A 17,994-nucleotide genomic window follows, 5' to 3' on the forward strand; every position below is an offset into this window, starting at 1 on the left:
TCATGTAGTTTGTGTGAGCCACAGACAGATTGCACTGATCTAAATTTACTAATATATTTTGAATACAAAAACCTGTTTACCAAGTCGGAAAGGTGGAGTAACTCTTGTTAGCAAAAGCAAATGTTATGGCTAACCAACTACGTCAAGAACAAAATAAAAGATACAAAATCGAATTTCAGACAATAGTGCATTCTGTGGCTGACTCACACAACTCTGTCCTTATTCAATAAAACTTGGTTACAGCTGGTCCTTATAGATAGGATGTATACTTCAGTATTCAGTTGCCAATGATAATAACTTACTAGGTTAAATTTCACTTTTTTAATTGTACACTTTCATCCAAACATCCTTTTTGCTAAAGTCTATTAGTTAATCTCTTTTCAAAACAACCAACGTTCGATGGTTTGTTTTAAAGGATTAGGTAAAACCAATAACTGGCTGTTAGTAGTGTTTTTGTAATCAATTAATTCTATGAATATCTTATATATTTTGTAATAAAAAGCAATAAATTGTATTACATTTTTATAATTGAGTCTTAAGATAGGGGAAGTCATGGTGGATAGAGTTCATATTTTTAATACTAACACGAACACAGACTTCAGCCATTTTGATGCTAAGGTATGGGCCAAACATCACGTCTTTGGTTTATGACGTCATATAAGCCAGACGAGATAACTTGACGTATCTATTAAATGAGAGTTCTGGACGAATGACCTAAAATTCGTTTATGGATTTCCAAAAATCATATGTTAAGATTCAGTTTGTTTGGAGCATATGATAAGACTTAATTTCCTGTATTTATTGGACTATTTGTTACACTATGAAATGTGTAACCATACCAAAGCTACAGAGAACTATTTTTTACTAATTTTCAAAAATTCATATTTACTTGTTTCAGGTAGTCAAAATGCTATTTCAAATCAGAATTAAATTCGTTTGGATTTAGATATCCCTTTGAAAATTAGTTTTTTAGAATGCGTTAAAATGTTATAATTTAGAAAATAATAAAGTGTATTCAATTCAATGAATTAATAACTATCAAGAAAACAAACAACTCAATTCTATATTACAAGTATTTATTTTATATCTCGCACATTGTACTGTATTACTTTGTTTTAGCAAAAGTTGCTTAATCATCTTACGTCGTACGTATAAGAAAGTAATATCAGTATTTGAAAGAAATTGCATAACATTTTATGCCTTAGAAACCGAGAGAAACATGTTATTTTTATGATAAGCGATTAGGTATAACCAAGGTAAGCCCCATTTGCTTTTATACTCTTTGTAAAACTTAACATACGCTTTTAGAATGTTAAGGTAGACTTACACGTCTGGATATTGAGGTGAAGTCGTGGAAACCGAGCTGCAGAAGAAGATAAGAAATTGACTAGCCCTATACACTTCGACAACTCCATTTATTTTGGATACCCTCTCCCATAAAATATCTTCTTTCCACTGCGTATTGACAATCCTCTCGTGTGTATGAGCTCTTATTTTACGACTTTTATAAAAAAAAAACGTCATTGTATAAGGGATAATTTGGTGTTCTTCGTGTAGCATTTAGAACTGCTCGTCACTTATTGATTTCATGAACATTAAAACAAAACGGGTTCGTCGATTGAATGGTATGCTTTTTTTATAAGCAGTAAAGCGATCTATTGATAGAAGAATCATAGAACTTGTAGAAATAAAAATAGAATAAGCAGGCTATATGATAAATAAATGTATGTATGGAAATAAATTTAAAACTAAACTCTGTATATGAAGTTTTTTCTGTTTTAAAGGTTTGCTTTGTTTAGGGGAAAATGTAACCTATTTGTTGTTTCTATCGATAAAGTAGAGGTACGGTGTACGCGTAAGTAAGAACGGAAATAAGTAAAAAAATTGCAATCGGCTTAATGGATCAAAATAAAACTTAAATGAAAAATACCCACAAGATATCATCCATTTTGTTTGCTAACTTTAAAAACGAATTGTATATTAGCTTTGAACTAATAGCTTAGAAAAAAAAACTTTGTATAAACAAGTTTTATCTTACGGGAATTTGAATTCCAATTGGAATTCAAATTGTCTGAGAAAAGTTCAAACATTATCACTGAAACAAAGTAGGCATGACTTTGTTCTCTTTAAACATCGAAAGAAAGGTTCCCTTCCTGAATACGAATTTTCTTATTAGTAAATTTTCAATTTTAAAATCTACGCTGCAGCTTTCTTAAGTAGTATTATAATGAAATAGTTTATTAACAGTATATAATGTACGCTTACTAAGCGTAAGTCGTGGATTTTTCCCATTAAAAGTCATATTATCTTTTTATCTTAGTGGCTTAGATAAAACTTTGGTAACTAATTAGCTAAACGTAATCATTTATTTTGTTCCATGCCAACCTATTAAAGATTGTTATAATGAGTCTTTAAATTCTTTGTTTTGCGTGGTTTAAATGAGTTTACTTACTCTTGAAAGTGTAAACTTTTTATTGCTTTTAACACGATTCATTAGTAGTTTAAGTTTTGAATGCAAAAGTTTATTTTTTCGCACAATACGAAAAAAATGTTTGCCAAATAAAACGTAAACAATTATATTTTCAACAGCATTTTATTATATTACCAGGGTTTTGATATTGTATTTTCATATAAACAAGAGCATGGGATTAGTTTTAGGGGTTGTTAAAAATTGTATATTCTAAAGATCTCTTTCAGTAGTAAATGTATTTTGACAAACCTTTATTGAACCAATCCGTATGTTTAGTGAACTTAATAGCAAAATATTATGGTAAAATGAAATAAAACTACCACACTTCATATTAACCAATTTGCATGACAGCTTTTATATAATCATATACCATTAAAATAGTAACTGCCAAACTTTAGTGACAGCAAATTAATATTATACAGTCATTGATTTTAAAGAGAAAAAAACCTTTAAGTTATGCCTTTTTTGAAAAAATATCGCTTAGTTTAACTTTGATGGTTAAATAATATAGATAAAATTGTTTTATGAAACTCCTGAATGCAATTAGTAACGAATCAGGATGAGGATAAACGATTTGCCTTTAATGAGTTGGTGCAATAATGTTGAAATATTGGAATTAGAATTCCGCAGTGAAAATTATTAATGGTGTGGTTTTACAGGTCATTTATAACAACGCTGTTATTCAAATTAGTGAATTCTTTTATGATTAGTTTTGATTGAATTAATTTCTTTCTCCAGCGATATATGAAAATATAACGCAAACCTAGTAAGATACAAAGCCATAAAATAAGTTATCCTTTGAATTGTATGCGTCTTAGTCCAATATGGTCTCTCAATCCGCATCCTTATAAGTTTTAAAGTGGAAACACTTTCGTTCAACTTTTAAATACTTTGTTAAATAGAAAAAAAAATACGTTGAAAGCTCATATAAGCAATTGTACCGCAAGTAAAGGAAACATTTTATCTAAAATTAGGTGTTATTTTGCAGTATTCATTAAATAATTTGGGGGGGGGGGGGGGTAACACTCGTTATTTTAGTGCCCAAGGTACCAATGCCTAATTTATGTCATAAGTACTTAAAATACATTATTACCTCTTATTTTTATTGTGTAAAATTGATCCCTATAAATATAAAAAGTACTTGATTGATTAAGGTAAGTTAAACCTACCCCACTAAAGATACCTTCAGTTACTTCCCAAGACGGTCATACAAACTTCAAAGTTACAACAACCAAGGGAGCGCAACAAACAGATCTACATAGTTACTGGATCTCTACACTAGTTATTACATTACAGTAGGTAACCAAATTTCCGTTTTTGATCTTAGTTTTGCAACTAATCAAATCAAACTAAACTTTTGTCCTGAAAGACACATAAATAAAAAATAATAATAAATAATCTTCATACCAGGTCAAGATTTTAAGGACGATAGGGCTTAACTAAAGTACCAGCTGCCTTATTCAAGCATAATTTTTGTTCTAATTTATAAAACAAATTAGGGTATATTTTATCCTTAAAATTGCAGTCAGTCTAATAAAGTGAGCTAATACCGCAACAATTTTAATTGGTCCAGTCAAAATCATTGTATGAAGTCATTTTTGGTAATGGAGGATGGATGGTATTTTAGGGATTGATGAGGACATTTTTTATAATGATAAAAAAAACCAATTTTTGACGGCGTTTTGGGATCTGAAATCGGATCTCTTGATTGTTTTAGCACGGTTATAAACGTTTTTATTTAATATTTCAAACCAAGTCGATGAAAAGGCGCTGGAGTGTGCGGATCTGTGAAAACATTTGAGATGTAATCAATCTCCTAGAACGCATTTGTAATTCAGCGAGGGACAGAGTTGGGAGATATTCATGTATTATTTACAAGGAGGATTCAACATTGTCCGGAACTACAAGTGATCGAGTTCAAATATACCAACTTTCAATCCAATTAAAAATATATTTAGACCATTTCATATGAATTTGATCTTGTTCAGAAACTCTATATAGGTTTGTATACAATATAGTTTTACAGTATGTCTACTACTAAGAAAGTGGGTGACTCATTACTGAGAATTGAAAAAGGAGCGTAAGCAAGTGGTGAATACACCTGTTCTCAAAACATAAAGTTCTGGCTTAACGTTAAAAGACACTACTGCCGAACTACGGTGTCTAGTATTGCATGTATTATTATCTGCAGGAGGATACAATCTGTGTTGCACCTAACTAAAGGTCAGCTGTTAGATTACAACTCATATTTATCCCGTCAGAACGTTTGTCAGCAACACGGGATCTTTGAAAATAAACTCTAGAAATAATTTCAAAAGCAAGGGGAGGAAGTCCTTAAGAAAATTACATTTTTCATTACCATTCGCAGGTGCGCTTCCAAATGACATCACAATCGTAAAAATCAGTTAAGTAGAACAGATGAAAAAGGATGTTACAGAGGATGTTACTTGTATTAAGTACTAGCTGGCCCGTCAGACGTCGTCCTGTCTTAATGTGGTTTTATGTCAAAAGCTCGTTCATTTTCAAGATGAGCTCGTTCGCATGGCTCAATCACGTCCTGGTTGAAGTTCGTTCGCTACGCTCACTCACCTTTAGTTTGGAGCTCGTTCGCTGCGCTCACTTGCCTACAGCTTAGCTCGTTTGCTACGCTAACTCGCCTCCAGGTTGAAGTTCGTTCGCTACGCTCACTCACTTTTTGGTTGCAAATTAGCTGTTGTAATAAATTATTTAAAAAAAATAATAGTGCTGCACCCTGAAGGTAAACCTATTAACTTTTTAATGCTATTGAACATCACAGAATCAAACTGACTAATTGAACCAGCTGTTAAGATTCTTAAATTACATTTAATTATAAGTAGGTACTCAAGGTTAACATGGGAAACTTCAGAGCCACTGGGGCGGAGCCCTTTTGACGGATCTGTACCAAGCTTCACACAAATCATCCTTGAATAATGCTTAATAATGCCTGAAAGTTTCATTACAATCTGTTGAGCGGTTTCGGAGTACATAAAGGACAAACAAACAAACATGCATACAAACAATTATAAATTGGATTTTATATATATAGATAAGGGTTTTAATGTTAGTATTTTCAATACTCAAGTTACTTTTTTACGCTTACTGTGAAATAGATTAAGCCCATATATTTCACTAAGCATTTCTTGATATATAATAAAAATCATGTTAAAATTTACGACTATTATGTTTAACGCCTAAATGCTGTCTGTGAAGTTTACCATTGAAAACTAATTTTTATTTTTAATCATGTTTAATCTTAAACATTTACCTGTGATTTCCACTATATATATATTGTGTTTATTTGATAAAACAACAAACTCCGAACGCTAAAGCACGTATTTTTAATTTACCAGGTAGCGAGGGTGCTCGGCCCTACACGTGTTATACGAAGGGTGAATTTCCATTCGTCCGAGGTCCTTGAAAATTGCTTTTCCAATATTGTTCTTCAAAGAAGTAATTGCATCTGTGTCCTTTGTTTTCTGTCATTTTTTTTAATGCAGTGTATGATATAAGTTATAATTAGGTCAAGTCATCTGAAATGAACAAATCCAGAATCTTGAACTATTATAGAAATAATGGTTCCCCAAACTAACTATACATTTATAGAATGTGTTGTGAGACAAACAACATATACCATATGTTCACTGGGGTCTGAAGTTGAAAAGTGTTACTGAAGACCTTATTGAAAAATGCCGTTTGTTTTGTTTGTATCACATTTACGTACAGGCTATGAGTAAGAAAGGACCATGTGGCCCTAACATTGCCTGTTTGAATAAATAACCCTTAATTTTACTTCAAATTGCGTATTTTTACCGCAGTTTGTAGCAATTCCCAAACGTCTTTGACACTAACTACTTAACACTCTGTATGAAAAAAAGATTTCATAAAAAGAAATTTGAGTAGTTGAGTGGTTTTAGTGCTCGCCAAACAATTAAAAGGTCACTTGTTCAGTCCAGTGAAAGTTCAGTAGCTTTTTGATGGTTCATAACTGGACCCAGCTATTCCTGATCATTGGACCTTGAATAAATGATCCGGACTGATGAAACCACTCACTGTTCAGTCAGTAACAAAGCTACATCTCACAAAGATCATCTCACAACATTCTACACGCATCCTTCACTCATGTTTGGGTTAAAAAAGTACACCTAGGCATCCCCACCTCAATAATTGATCAACTGAAAATTCATAGAAGAATACTGAGTACGAGACAAAGACATAAATTTAAAATAATTTAGGAATTAAAGATCCACCAAGAAATCCCACATTACCTACTCAATGTTGAGTTGTTTGTAGAAAACAGTCAGCTGCTGTGATTAATGAAAAACCCAAACGGATACATTAAGTCACAGAAACGATTACGCATTTACATAATTTTTTTAATAAATCAAATACTTCTCTCTTTTTCTATATTAATTATTCATGGAAAGATTTGTTTCAGCTTGGAAATCTCGTAATATTCTAAATTGCGAAAGAGTACATCTATTTTGAACTCAAGGGCCTATGATATACTATTATGGTGACTTTTAATTAATTCAAGTTGAGATATCATTGTGTATATAATCATTCTAGGAAAACATCTTTCACTAGGTTTCAGTTTAGGCACAATCTAGTTGAGCAATTAAAAAAGAAGACATTTTGTAACCGTTTGTATTAAATAATTATTTATGTGAATTGGTTTGATGAGAACTTAAAAAGAAAGTAACTAAAATTCGTTTAATGACACTCTTGAAACGTATTAATACTTACAAGACTTAACTCACAAGATGGTAAATACATTTAAAAGACGGTAAATAACTTGAGGCAGCCCAAGGCTGCACTAGATATACGGCGTGCAGCCTTGGGCTGCCTCAAGTTAGGGTGGCGAGGACTATAGACACTCCAATCATCAATTGATCCGATAATTGAATGACAATAACTTATTATGGCATCCCTACTAATATCCCATTGGCCAACGAAAGTGCCGGCTGCCAACTTGGTCAACTTGAACTTGACATCTTAAATAACTATTGGTAATTAATTACAACCAGAAAATGGAAAAATATTAAGTACCGGTACCTTAATATTAGCCCTTTTTATTAAAGACAACAAAATAATCCCATGGTACCAATATTTATCACAAGATGTCAAGTTCTTTTGAGACATCACCTTTTCTGTAATATATTGACTCAAAAATATTGTGGTAGAAGACTCGAAGACGTTTATGCATTATTGAGGAAGCTCTCAACCCTGATCAAAAACACTTTAAATGCACTCAGAATATCTGCTCGGACAGCCTCATGGGTATAATATTCCGTACACAGCATCCTTTAGCTTAGATAACACTTAAACTTATTCTCTATTTGATATTTATTGGCAGGGAGGGATGATTTTAGGACGGTGACACACCAACCAATTTGGGTCCAAAACTAGTTTATGCAATTTTTAGTATGACTTATTATGAACCGCTGTTCTTACTACTTTTAGTAGAGATGATGTTAAGTTATTTTAGGTTGTCTTGTTTTTCAGTATTTTTTCTTTCATAATAATATAATAGGTAGTATATTTTATCACTAGGATCAAAAGTGGATCTTTTAAATGTAAATGTTTAATTCTTCCCACTGGGAAAGAAATTTAAATTTAATTTTTATTAGTTTTAGGCATTTATATTTTAGGCATTTAGCATGAGCACCAACAAGATTTTTTTAAATAGTGGCGTCTTCAAGATGTTGTTTATTATTATTAGTTATACTTTTTAGCGAATTTACCTATAGGGAAGTAGCTATTGCCATAGGTCTTGTGCCGTGTGTACGTGCTCAACGCTCAAAGGCACAGTTTTAGTTGTTGCGAAGTTGGTACTCACTGAATGCGTCTGCCGGACGTTTCATCTAGTAACATTTTTGTGTCAACCGTTTCTCAATATTTTCAGGGTTTGAGAGTTTCCCAAATACGGGTTCAATTTCCGGCAGATTTTTCCTTTTGAGAACCCTGCCGATTTTCTTCATAGGCCGTTTTCACCAAGCACAAGAATGGAGTGTGTTTTTGGCTAGATTTTCATCATCCACGGTTAAGTAGGATTCGCCAGACCTAGTCCTCGCTTATTTCATTTGTTTCATTTTTCATGTTTCACTATTGTTCATAAATGTTTTCCAGAGTTGTATTAATGTCAATTGAACTGTTTTCTGAGAGTTTCGAGTCCAAAAGATAACACAATGTGCATTCCTCGTTGAGTTAACTTTGTCAGTAACTTACAAGTAATATTTAAATTTGAGCCTATTTTAATGTTTAAGGTTAAAATATCAAGTTAGTAAAGCGTTAATATTATTTCTGTGTCATTTTGAGTCATTTGTGTAATTTCGTGTTTAATTGTGAGCTGGACTGAACCCAATCATGTTAAAAGTTTCTGAGCTAGTTCTAACCAAACCAAACCAGTTTTATTCCACAATATATACAAAATTTACAATTTTTCAAAAAATAAAATACGAATATATATAGTCTTAAAGCGTTATACAGTTCATTGTTTACGTAAAATTAAAGTAAAATTAAATTTACAAAGTTATTAATAGTATAAACTTAAATACTAGTTGAAATATGTTTGCTCCGGCTAGAATATTAACTAATGCAGTAATGGAAAGGAGTCTACATAGACCTCAGTGGTCTGTGCGTAGACTCGAGTTGTTAAAAATTATATTTTTTAGCTAATTTGCAATTTAAGAAAAAGTGTTAAAATTAAATAAAAATTTACTATGTGCTATGGGAACGTGATTTAAAGATCATATACAAAAAGGGAGTAAATACTCATTAAAATTTTTAGCAACAGAATTGTTTTGCGGGGATGCCAATAAATAGAATTTAAAAGAATTATGTTGGTTGCAAGAGTTTGCAGAGGTCCTGTCCGTCCAGTGTTGTCAGACAGTGGCAAGTCGCCTGTTATTAGTAGTGATAAGAGCCTCGGCCTCTTCATTACTGATATCTAATAACCATCTATTACTCGAATTTTGAATACACCTAATGTAGGGGAACTAAATAACTGAGTTGCTTTATACATAGTGGAATAATTCCGGAACAAAATATGTGCTATGTAGAAACAATTTGTTTTTGAAAAGGATTTGTGCTGCTGAATAGTGGAAATTCCAATTCTATTTGCATATCTTGAATTATGATGGTGGGTTATGGAAGTAAAAATTGAATTTAAGTTTTGAAATATAAAAATTAGAAGATCTTTGATAAACAATTTTGCAATGGGGAATATTCCAGTTTCATGAAATAGTAAAACTGAGGATCTGAGATCTTCTAACTTTGTATGTGCTAGTAATTTTGCTAGCCTAAATATTTGCTCTGATCAATTCTAGTAGCCTAGCCAAGAGAATAACCTTTTTAAAAAAAAACTATTTTGTTTGTCCTTTAACTTGTGAACAGTAAGCAAGCACATTCATGCATTTTTATTCATGTGAGATCATGTTGCTATTCTCCAAAAAAACATGTTTATTAAGCTAGCCTATGCGAGAACAACTTTGTAAAAATGTGGTCGCTGACTGCAGGTAAATAGAATGTTTTGCGCTCTTTTGATTTATTTAGGCCTAGTGCAAACTATATAAATGGACTCCGAGACATGTTAGCCTTAATTAGACCAGGTCAGTGATCTATACTTTGTATCAGGGCCGGCGACTCCGTCTGAAGCCTGCCACCATTAGAAGGCTAGATTTCACTATGACATTCTCAGTAACAGATTTCACATGAGCATTCTCCTGAACTGATGTGACTGCGCCGTACCACAGTCATACCCGTTGACGGCGATGCCTACACATCTAGGCCTACGCCTACTCCGGCCTAATACCGTGCTGCCGTGTCTGGCGAGTGACCATCCTGTACTCGGCCCAACTTCTACCTCCTGCTTCCTGGGTTTTAACAAGATTTTACGGTCAGGTCAGTCCAGTCCATTTAGAGTCTCATCCATCATGAAGAAATTTTACTCAACATCAACGTTTTATATATAAGGTGGTGGGGGACTCCAAAGTCCTCCCCTCCAGCTACGACTACGGACCCGCGGGCTCAACACGCCCATGCGAGGTATCGGGGGCTCTACACGCCCATCCGACGGTGCTGGTGGCTCAACACGCCCGTCCAGCCGTACCCGTGGCTCAACACGCCCATCAGGTAACTCACGGGCTCAATACGCCCATGCGAGGGTGCCGGGGCTCAACACGCCCGTCCGACGGTGCGGGGGCTCAACACGCCCATCAGGTAACTCGCGGGCTCAACACGCCCATGCGAGGGTTCCGGGGGCTCTACATGCCCATCAGGTAACTCGCGGGCTCAACACGCCCATGCGAGGGTGCCGGGGGCTCAACACGCCCGTCCGACGGTGCGGGGGCTCAACAAGCCCGTCCAGCGGTACCCGTGGCTCAACACGCCCATCAGGTAACTCGCGGGCTCAACACACCTATGCGAGGGTGCCGGGGGCTCAACACGCCCGTCTGACGGTGCGGGGGCTCAACACGCCCGTCTAACGGTGTGGGGGCTCAACAAGCCCGTTTAGCGGTACCCGTGGCTCAACACGCCCATCAGGTAACTCGCGGGCTCAACACACCCATGCGAGGGTGTCGGGGGCTCAACACGCCCGTCTGACGGTGCGGGGGCTCAACACGCCCGTCCAGCGTACCCGTGGCTCAACACGCCCATCAGGTAACTCGCGGGCTCAACACACCCATGCGAGGGTGCCGGGGGCTCAACACGCCCATGCGAGGGTGTCGGGGGCTCAACACGCCCATCTAGCGGTATCCGGGGCTCAGCACGCCCATCAGACCCCACACCGGTGGCTCAGCACGTCCACCTGGCGGGGTCGGGCCCGCAGGCCCAACTGACTTCTCGGTGCTAAACACCCTGGTTAAGTGTTACCCGCCGAATGGTACCCAAGTGGTGGGGGGAGAGTACCTTACCTCCCCTTCGGAGCATCTTTCCCCTCCTTTGGAGTCATTTTGGTGTCTCCGAGTTTATATTCTGTGCTCGCTGCTCCGAGTACCTTTGTATCTTTAACCTAAAAATTCTCTTGGGAGTCAAAAACACTTCTTTACAATAGCATTGGCTTGAATGCAATAATGTTATGGACATCCTATCTATATAGATTAGCTATATAGTACAGTAAAAATATGTTTTGACCCAAAAAAAATTAGCACAACTGGGGAATTTGGTACAAATGTTGGGTGTACCTTCCTTTTGAACATACTAAAAGTCCCCTAAAATTGAAGCTGTGCTACGGCCGCCATATTGGAAAATGGCGGCATATTTCTGTATTTTTCGCTATAGTGACTTTATTATTAGAGATACAGGAAAAAGCTAAATGTACAAAATGTAGGTCATCTAAAAATACACATTTTTTTGTATTTACCATCTTTCTCTAAACCCAACGGTTTTTAAGTTATTTGTTATTAAGTATATTTAGTTTTTTCTATTTATCAAAAATAGGTGAAACACATGGAAATTGACCGTTACTTTCAAGGATTAGGATAATTTATCCTATTTAGTTAAATAGTGTGATACTATAAAATCTAAAAATTTAAGCTTATTTTATGAGTAAAACACCTCCGCCACAGCAAACCTGCAGACTCAGCACATTTCCATTTGATTGGATGTTTTGTTAAAAAATGTATATAAATAAAATTAGGTTCAACAGGTACCTAGGTTTGCTGCTACAAGTAGGTTATTATAGTGTGTTTTTTTTTAGTAAAATATCAATACCTTACTATAAAATAACTAATTTTCCAAGTTTGATCAAAATATATCTATAAACAAGCAAACTGCAACAGTTAACTAATTCATAAGAATAGCATGGGAGTTTTAAATTTACAATAAACAAATTTGAATATACAAATGTTGGTTGTGTTTACTAAAAAGATGGCGATTATTCGTCACGATTAGAATATTAACCAAATGGGTTTTCAAAAGGAGATGGAGCCTGTTATTTAAGTACTGTAATATTAATTCGTACCAAGCACCGAAAATATTGTATGCAGTAAGGTAATCTACCATATTTTGTAAAGTACGCAATAGTCATATTAATATTTTATCTTCATTTTTTACCCATTTAATAGTAAACATTTTAGTATTTTGATATCACCACCACACTAACTAACTATACTTGACATCCCATTGTAAATTTGGAAGGGTGTTTTTCGTGTCTAGTTCATGTTGGTGACTAATAAGTATGGTATAGTATACTGTAGTTAGTTTTATTTATCAAAAATCGGTGAAACCCATCGCAATCGACGGTTACTTTCAAGGTTTACGACAATTATTCATCCCACTTAGTTGATATCAGAGTAATAGTGGTAGTGCCATCAAAATATTAAAATTTTAATTTATTAAATGGGTAAAAATGAGTATAAAATATTAATATGACTATTGCGTAGTTTACAAAATATGGTTGATTTCCTCACTGCATACAATATTTCCGATACTTGGTACGAGTTAATATTACAGTACTTAAATTACTTGCTTCATCTCCTTTTGAAAACCCCTTCGGTTAGTATTCGAATCGTGACGAATAATCGCCATATTTTTAGTAAACACAACCAAAATTTGTATATTTAAATTTGTAAATTTTAAATCTTGAGCCACCATGTTATTATTATGAATTAGTTAACTGTTGCAGTTTGTTTGTTTATAGATTTATTATGGTCAAACTTGGAAAATTAATTATTTTATACTAAGTTATTGATATTTTACAAAAAAAAAACACACACTATAATAACCTACCTGTAGCAGCAAACCTAGGTACCTGTTGAATCTAATTTTATTTAAATACAATTAATAAAACATCCAATCAAATGGAAATTTGCTGAGTCTGCAGGTTTGCTGTGGCAGAGTTGTTTTACACATAAAATAAGCTTAAATTTTAAGATTTTATAGTATCACACTATTTAACTAAATGGGATAAATTATCATAATCCTTGAAAGTAACGGTCAATTTCCATGTGTTTCGCCTATTTTTGATAAATAGAAAAAACTAAATATACTTAATAACAAATAACTCAAAAACCGTTGGGTTTAGAGAAAGATGGTAAATACAAAAAAATGTGTATTTTTAGATGACCTACATTTTGTATATTTAGCTTTTTCCTGTATCTCTAATAATAAAGTCACTATAGCGAAAAATACAGAAATATGCCGCCATTTTCCAATATGGCGGCCGTAGCACAGCTTCAATTTTAGGGGACTTTTAGTATGTTCAAAAGGAAGGTACACCCAAAATCTGTACCAAATTCCCCGGTTGTGCTAATTTTTTTTAGGTTTACGGAATTTTTCTCCTATTTTTACTGCACTAATAGCTATGATTATTTATTTTTTAAAGTTATTGATTGAGTCTTTCACACAGTGTGCTATAATATGAAATTCTCATTTCTCGCCAACTTTCCTGTACTATGATAATCTTTGGTACGTAAACGATGTTTAAATAGCCCATTATAGTTATTGTTTAGTTTGGTTTACTTAAAGTCTTGGCAACCCGAAAGAAATATTTGATTAACATCAAAGAACTCTAACGATTGCCAAATGAATACGTTCATTTGTATTAAAAAATCTTTCTCCATTTAAAAGCTTAACACTAATTGTGTGTTTTTTTTTAGAACAGATCCAATAAGTCTCATAATAACCAACAACGTAACGACTGTAGTGAAAAATAACTAGGTGGCATTCGCAGAGGCATCCACAAAATTGAGCGGAGTGGAGTCATCAAGGGTTCATATTATATTGTTTTGGTCATACTTCAGTAAAAACAGTAGTTTTTAATGCATGCGTGTGCGGATCTAAAGTAGCATTTTTAATATTTAGGGAGTAAAAATAGTTTTTAGCCTCTATGGAGTAAAAGTCAGCTGTTGTCAACTCAGTTGTAAATTTCAAATGTAAACTATTGCATGTATAGAAAATATATATCGATTCGTGCTTCGAAATCAGTTTTAAATACAGTCTACAGTTTCTTCCTGTAGCATTTTAGCATTGCAGATACATTAATCCATTCCCAAACTCAACCCTGCTCACCTTTACTACTTCCTTCACCACACTCTACGTCGTGGACCTGTTTCCCTCTCTTCCCATATCATTTTAGGATTGCAGATACATTAATGTAATTGCCAAAGACAGTTCCCACACTCTGCACTGCTAGCCTTACTACTACCTTCACCATTTACTACGTCATAGACCTGTTTCCTTCCTTTCTCATAGCATTTAAGTGTTACAGATACATTTATCTAACTGCCCAAATGGTTCCCCCACTCTGCACTGCCAGCCTTTACTACTTCCTTCACCACATCCTACGTCGTGGGGCCTGTTTCCTTCCCTTCTCATAGCATTTTAGTATTGAGGATACATTAATCTAACTGCCACAGACGGATCTCAAACTATGCTGATGCTCATACTTTACTACTTCCTAAGCCACTTCCTACGTCGTGGACCTGTATTCATCACTTTCCAATGCATTTAAGTATTTTAGATACGTTAATCTAATTGCCACGAACATTTCCACACTCCGTACTGCTAGCCTTTACTACTTTTTTCACCATTCCCTATGTCGTGGGCATGCTTCCATCCCTTCTCATGGTATTTCAGCTTTACAGATACATTAAAACTGCTACAAACGGTTTCCAGTACCCACACGCAACACTGCTCACCTTACTACTTCTTTCAACGCTTCCTACGCCACGGATCTATTTCCCTCTCTTCCCATAGCATCATAGGATTGCAAATACCTTAATATAATGGTCACAAACAGATCCCACACCCCAAACAGCTCGCCTTTACTACTTCCTTCACCACTTCCTAAGACGCGGACCTGTTTCCTTCCCTTCCAATAGCATTTTAGAATTGCAGATACCTTAATCTAATCGTCATAAACAGTTTTCACACTCCAGAATGCTCGCCTTTACTACTTCCTTCACCACTTCATACAACGCGGACCTGTTTCCTTCCCTTCCAATAGCATTTTAGGATTGCAGATACCTTAATCTAATCGTCATAAACAGTTTCCACACTCCAGAATGCTCGGCTTTACTACTTCCTTCACCACGTCCTATATCGCGGACCTGTTTTCACCCTTCTTATAGAATTTTAGGAATGCAGATACCTTAATCTAATCGTCATAAACAGTTTCCACACTCCGGACAGCTCGCCTTTACTACCTCCTTCACCACTCCTACGTCGCAGACCTCTTTTTCTCCCTTCCCACAGAATTTTAGGAATGCAGATACCTTAATCTAATCGTCATAAACAGTTTCCACACTCCAGACTGCTCGCTTTTACTACTTCCTTTACCACCCCTACGTCGTGGACCTTTTTCCATCCCTTCCCATAGAATTTTAGGAATTCAGATACCTTAATCTAATCGTCATAAACAGATTCCACACTCCAGACTGCTCGCCATTACTACTTCCTTCACCTTTTCCTACGTCGCGGACCTGTTTTCCTCCCTTCCCTTAGAATTTTTGGAATGCAGATACCTTATTTAATCTTATCGTCATAAACCGTTTCCATACTCCAGACTGATCACATTTACTACTTCCTTAACCACTTCATACGTCACGAACCCCAAGCTAGTGTCGTCATTTATCGTCATAAACCGTTTCCACACTCCGGACAGCTCGCCTTTACTACTTCCTTCACCACTTCCTACGTCGCGGACCTGTTTTCCTCCCTTCCCACAGAATTTTTGGAATGCAGATAACTTAATTTAATCGTCATAAACAGTTTCCACACTCCAGACCATGCTCGCCTTTACTACTTCCATCACCACTTCCTACGTCGTGGACCTGTTTTCCTCCCTTCCCATAGAATTTTAGGAATGCAAATACCTTAATCTAATCGTCATAAACAGTTTCCACACTCCAGACTGCTCGCCTTTACTACTTTTATTACCACTTCCTACGTCGCGGACCTGTTTTCCTCCCTTACCATAGAATTTTAGGAATGCAGATACCTTAATCTAATCGTCATAAACAGTATCCACACTCCAGACTGCTCGCTTTTACTACTGTTGGCACTCACCGATATGGTCTTTATCACCATGCAAAATTTGAAAACGATTGATTCAGCCGTCTAGGAGGAGTTTGCGTATTACGAAATGCATATTAGCTATGATATTAGTCGACGTATAAGAGCTTCGCTCGCTCCGCTCAAAAATATTTCTCCTAAAGTCTTGACCAATGAATGCTTAATACAATTTTTAAATCTTAAAAAACATATGTTTTGAAACATAAATACAATCAATAACAAATCCAACACACGTATTTTCAGTCTAAATGATTTAGCTCGAATCATTACTTGAGCAAAATACGCGTGCAAACTTCTTGTGCTAGCAAATCTTAACATTTCCCCAGAGTTACAATTATGGATTGGGACCCGTTTAATCGAAGAAAACAAAACACTCCTACCGAGGCCAATCCGTCTCTGAACTTGAGAAGAATCAAGCGTGACATTACCACGATACTCAACGACCCACCTCGAGGAGTCACTGCAGTAGTTGACGAGGACGACATGAACTACCTCCATTGTTTGATAAAAGGCACTGAAAACACCCCTTACGACGGGGGTTTCTTCTACTTTATCGTCTTTTTCCCTCCGAACTACCCTTTTGAACCTCCGAAAGTGAAGTTGATGACCACGGGTGGAGGAACAGTCAGATTCAACCCCAACCTCTACAGCAGTGGTAAAGTCTGCCTCAGCATCTTAGGTACGTGGAGTGGTCCAGGGTGGACTCCCGCTCAGAATATATCAAGCGTTCTCGTCACCATCCAGAGTATCATGAACGAGAATCCGTTGTACAACGAGCCCGGGTACCGACAGGACAAACACCCAAGGGAAGCGGACAAGTACAACGTATACATACAATATGTAACCTTCAGAGTCGCAGTTGTAGGAATGTTGGACAACGACTACTCAATCAACCTTCCACAACACCTACGTCAAGTTATGGAGAAGGACTTTCTCAACAACTATGAGTTATATGACAGCACAGTCACACAAAGATGCTGTCATAATGGAATGTTAGAATGTCGCTTTATTTGCAACTCAGTAAATATTAACTACAACAAGATAAAACGTAGAATGAAGAATATTCGTGAAAGACTTAATGTTAAGTACGCTGTGACCATTGCTGTGTATAAAAATCCAGAAATCATAGTTATAGATGATTCTGACTAACTATTAAAAACTTTGTTTGAATAAAGGCTAATGAAAATTGAAACTTTTGCAAATACCCACTAGAGATTATGTATTTTTGTGTTTTATCATGGTAGCCTATGTTTTCCCATTTTCTTTTTAAAGGGTGGAGTAAAAACTGTTTGTTCAAACTATTGTTTTTGTATTATTTGATTATTAATCCATTAATACAATTTTCATGCCTTCTCACTTTCTTGTATCCTTTTTATCAGGAATATTCATTCTGAGGCATCTCTCAATCCCTACATTTTTAACATTGTACTAGGCCCTATACCTATGTGAATGGGACTCTTCTTATATTCTCAACAAGCTTCATGATTTTG

General features: G+C 35.6%; 1 protein-coding gene across 1 annotated transcript; it reads left to right on the forward strand.

Moving 5' to 3' along the window:
• The first annotated feature begins 16,766 nt into the window (after window positions 1–16,766).
• On the forward strand, window positions 16,767–17,653 carry LOC128989103 (ubiquitin-conjugating enzyme E2 Z-like). Its single transcript, XM_054410964.1, has one exon. The coding sequence runs from the start codon at window positions 16,841–16,843 to the stop codon at window positions 17,651–17,653; it is 813 nt and encodes a 270-aa protein (XP_054266939.1). The 5' UTR covers window positions 16,767–16,840.
• Window positions 17,654–17,994: the final 341 nt, after the last annotated feature.

Source organism: Macrosteles quadrilineatus, unplaced genomic scaffold (genome assembly GCF_028750875.1).
Source record: "Macrosteles quadrilineatus isolate MER2022 unplaced genomic scaffold, UCM_ALF_1.0 Scaffold_3__2_contigs__length_128488019, whole genome shotgun sequence".
Taxonomy (NCBI): domain Eukaryota; kingdom Metazoa; phylum Arthropoda; class Insecta; order Hemiptera; family Cicadellidae; genus Macrosteles; species Macrosteles quadrilineatus.

Bases quoted from the DNA above. Each gene is read 5' to 3' on its own strand.
- LOC128989103 (XM_054410964.1), top strand. From the start codon at position 16,841: ATGGATTGGGACCCGTTTAATCGAAGAAAACAAAACACTCCTACCGAG.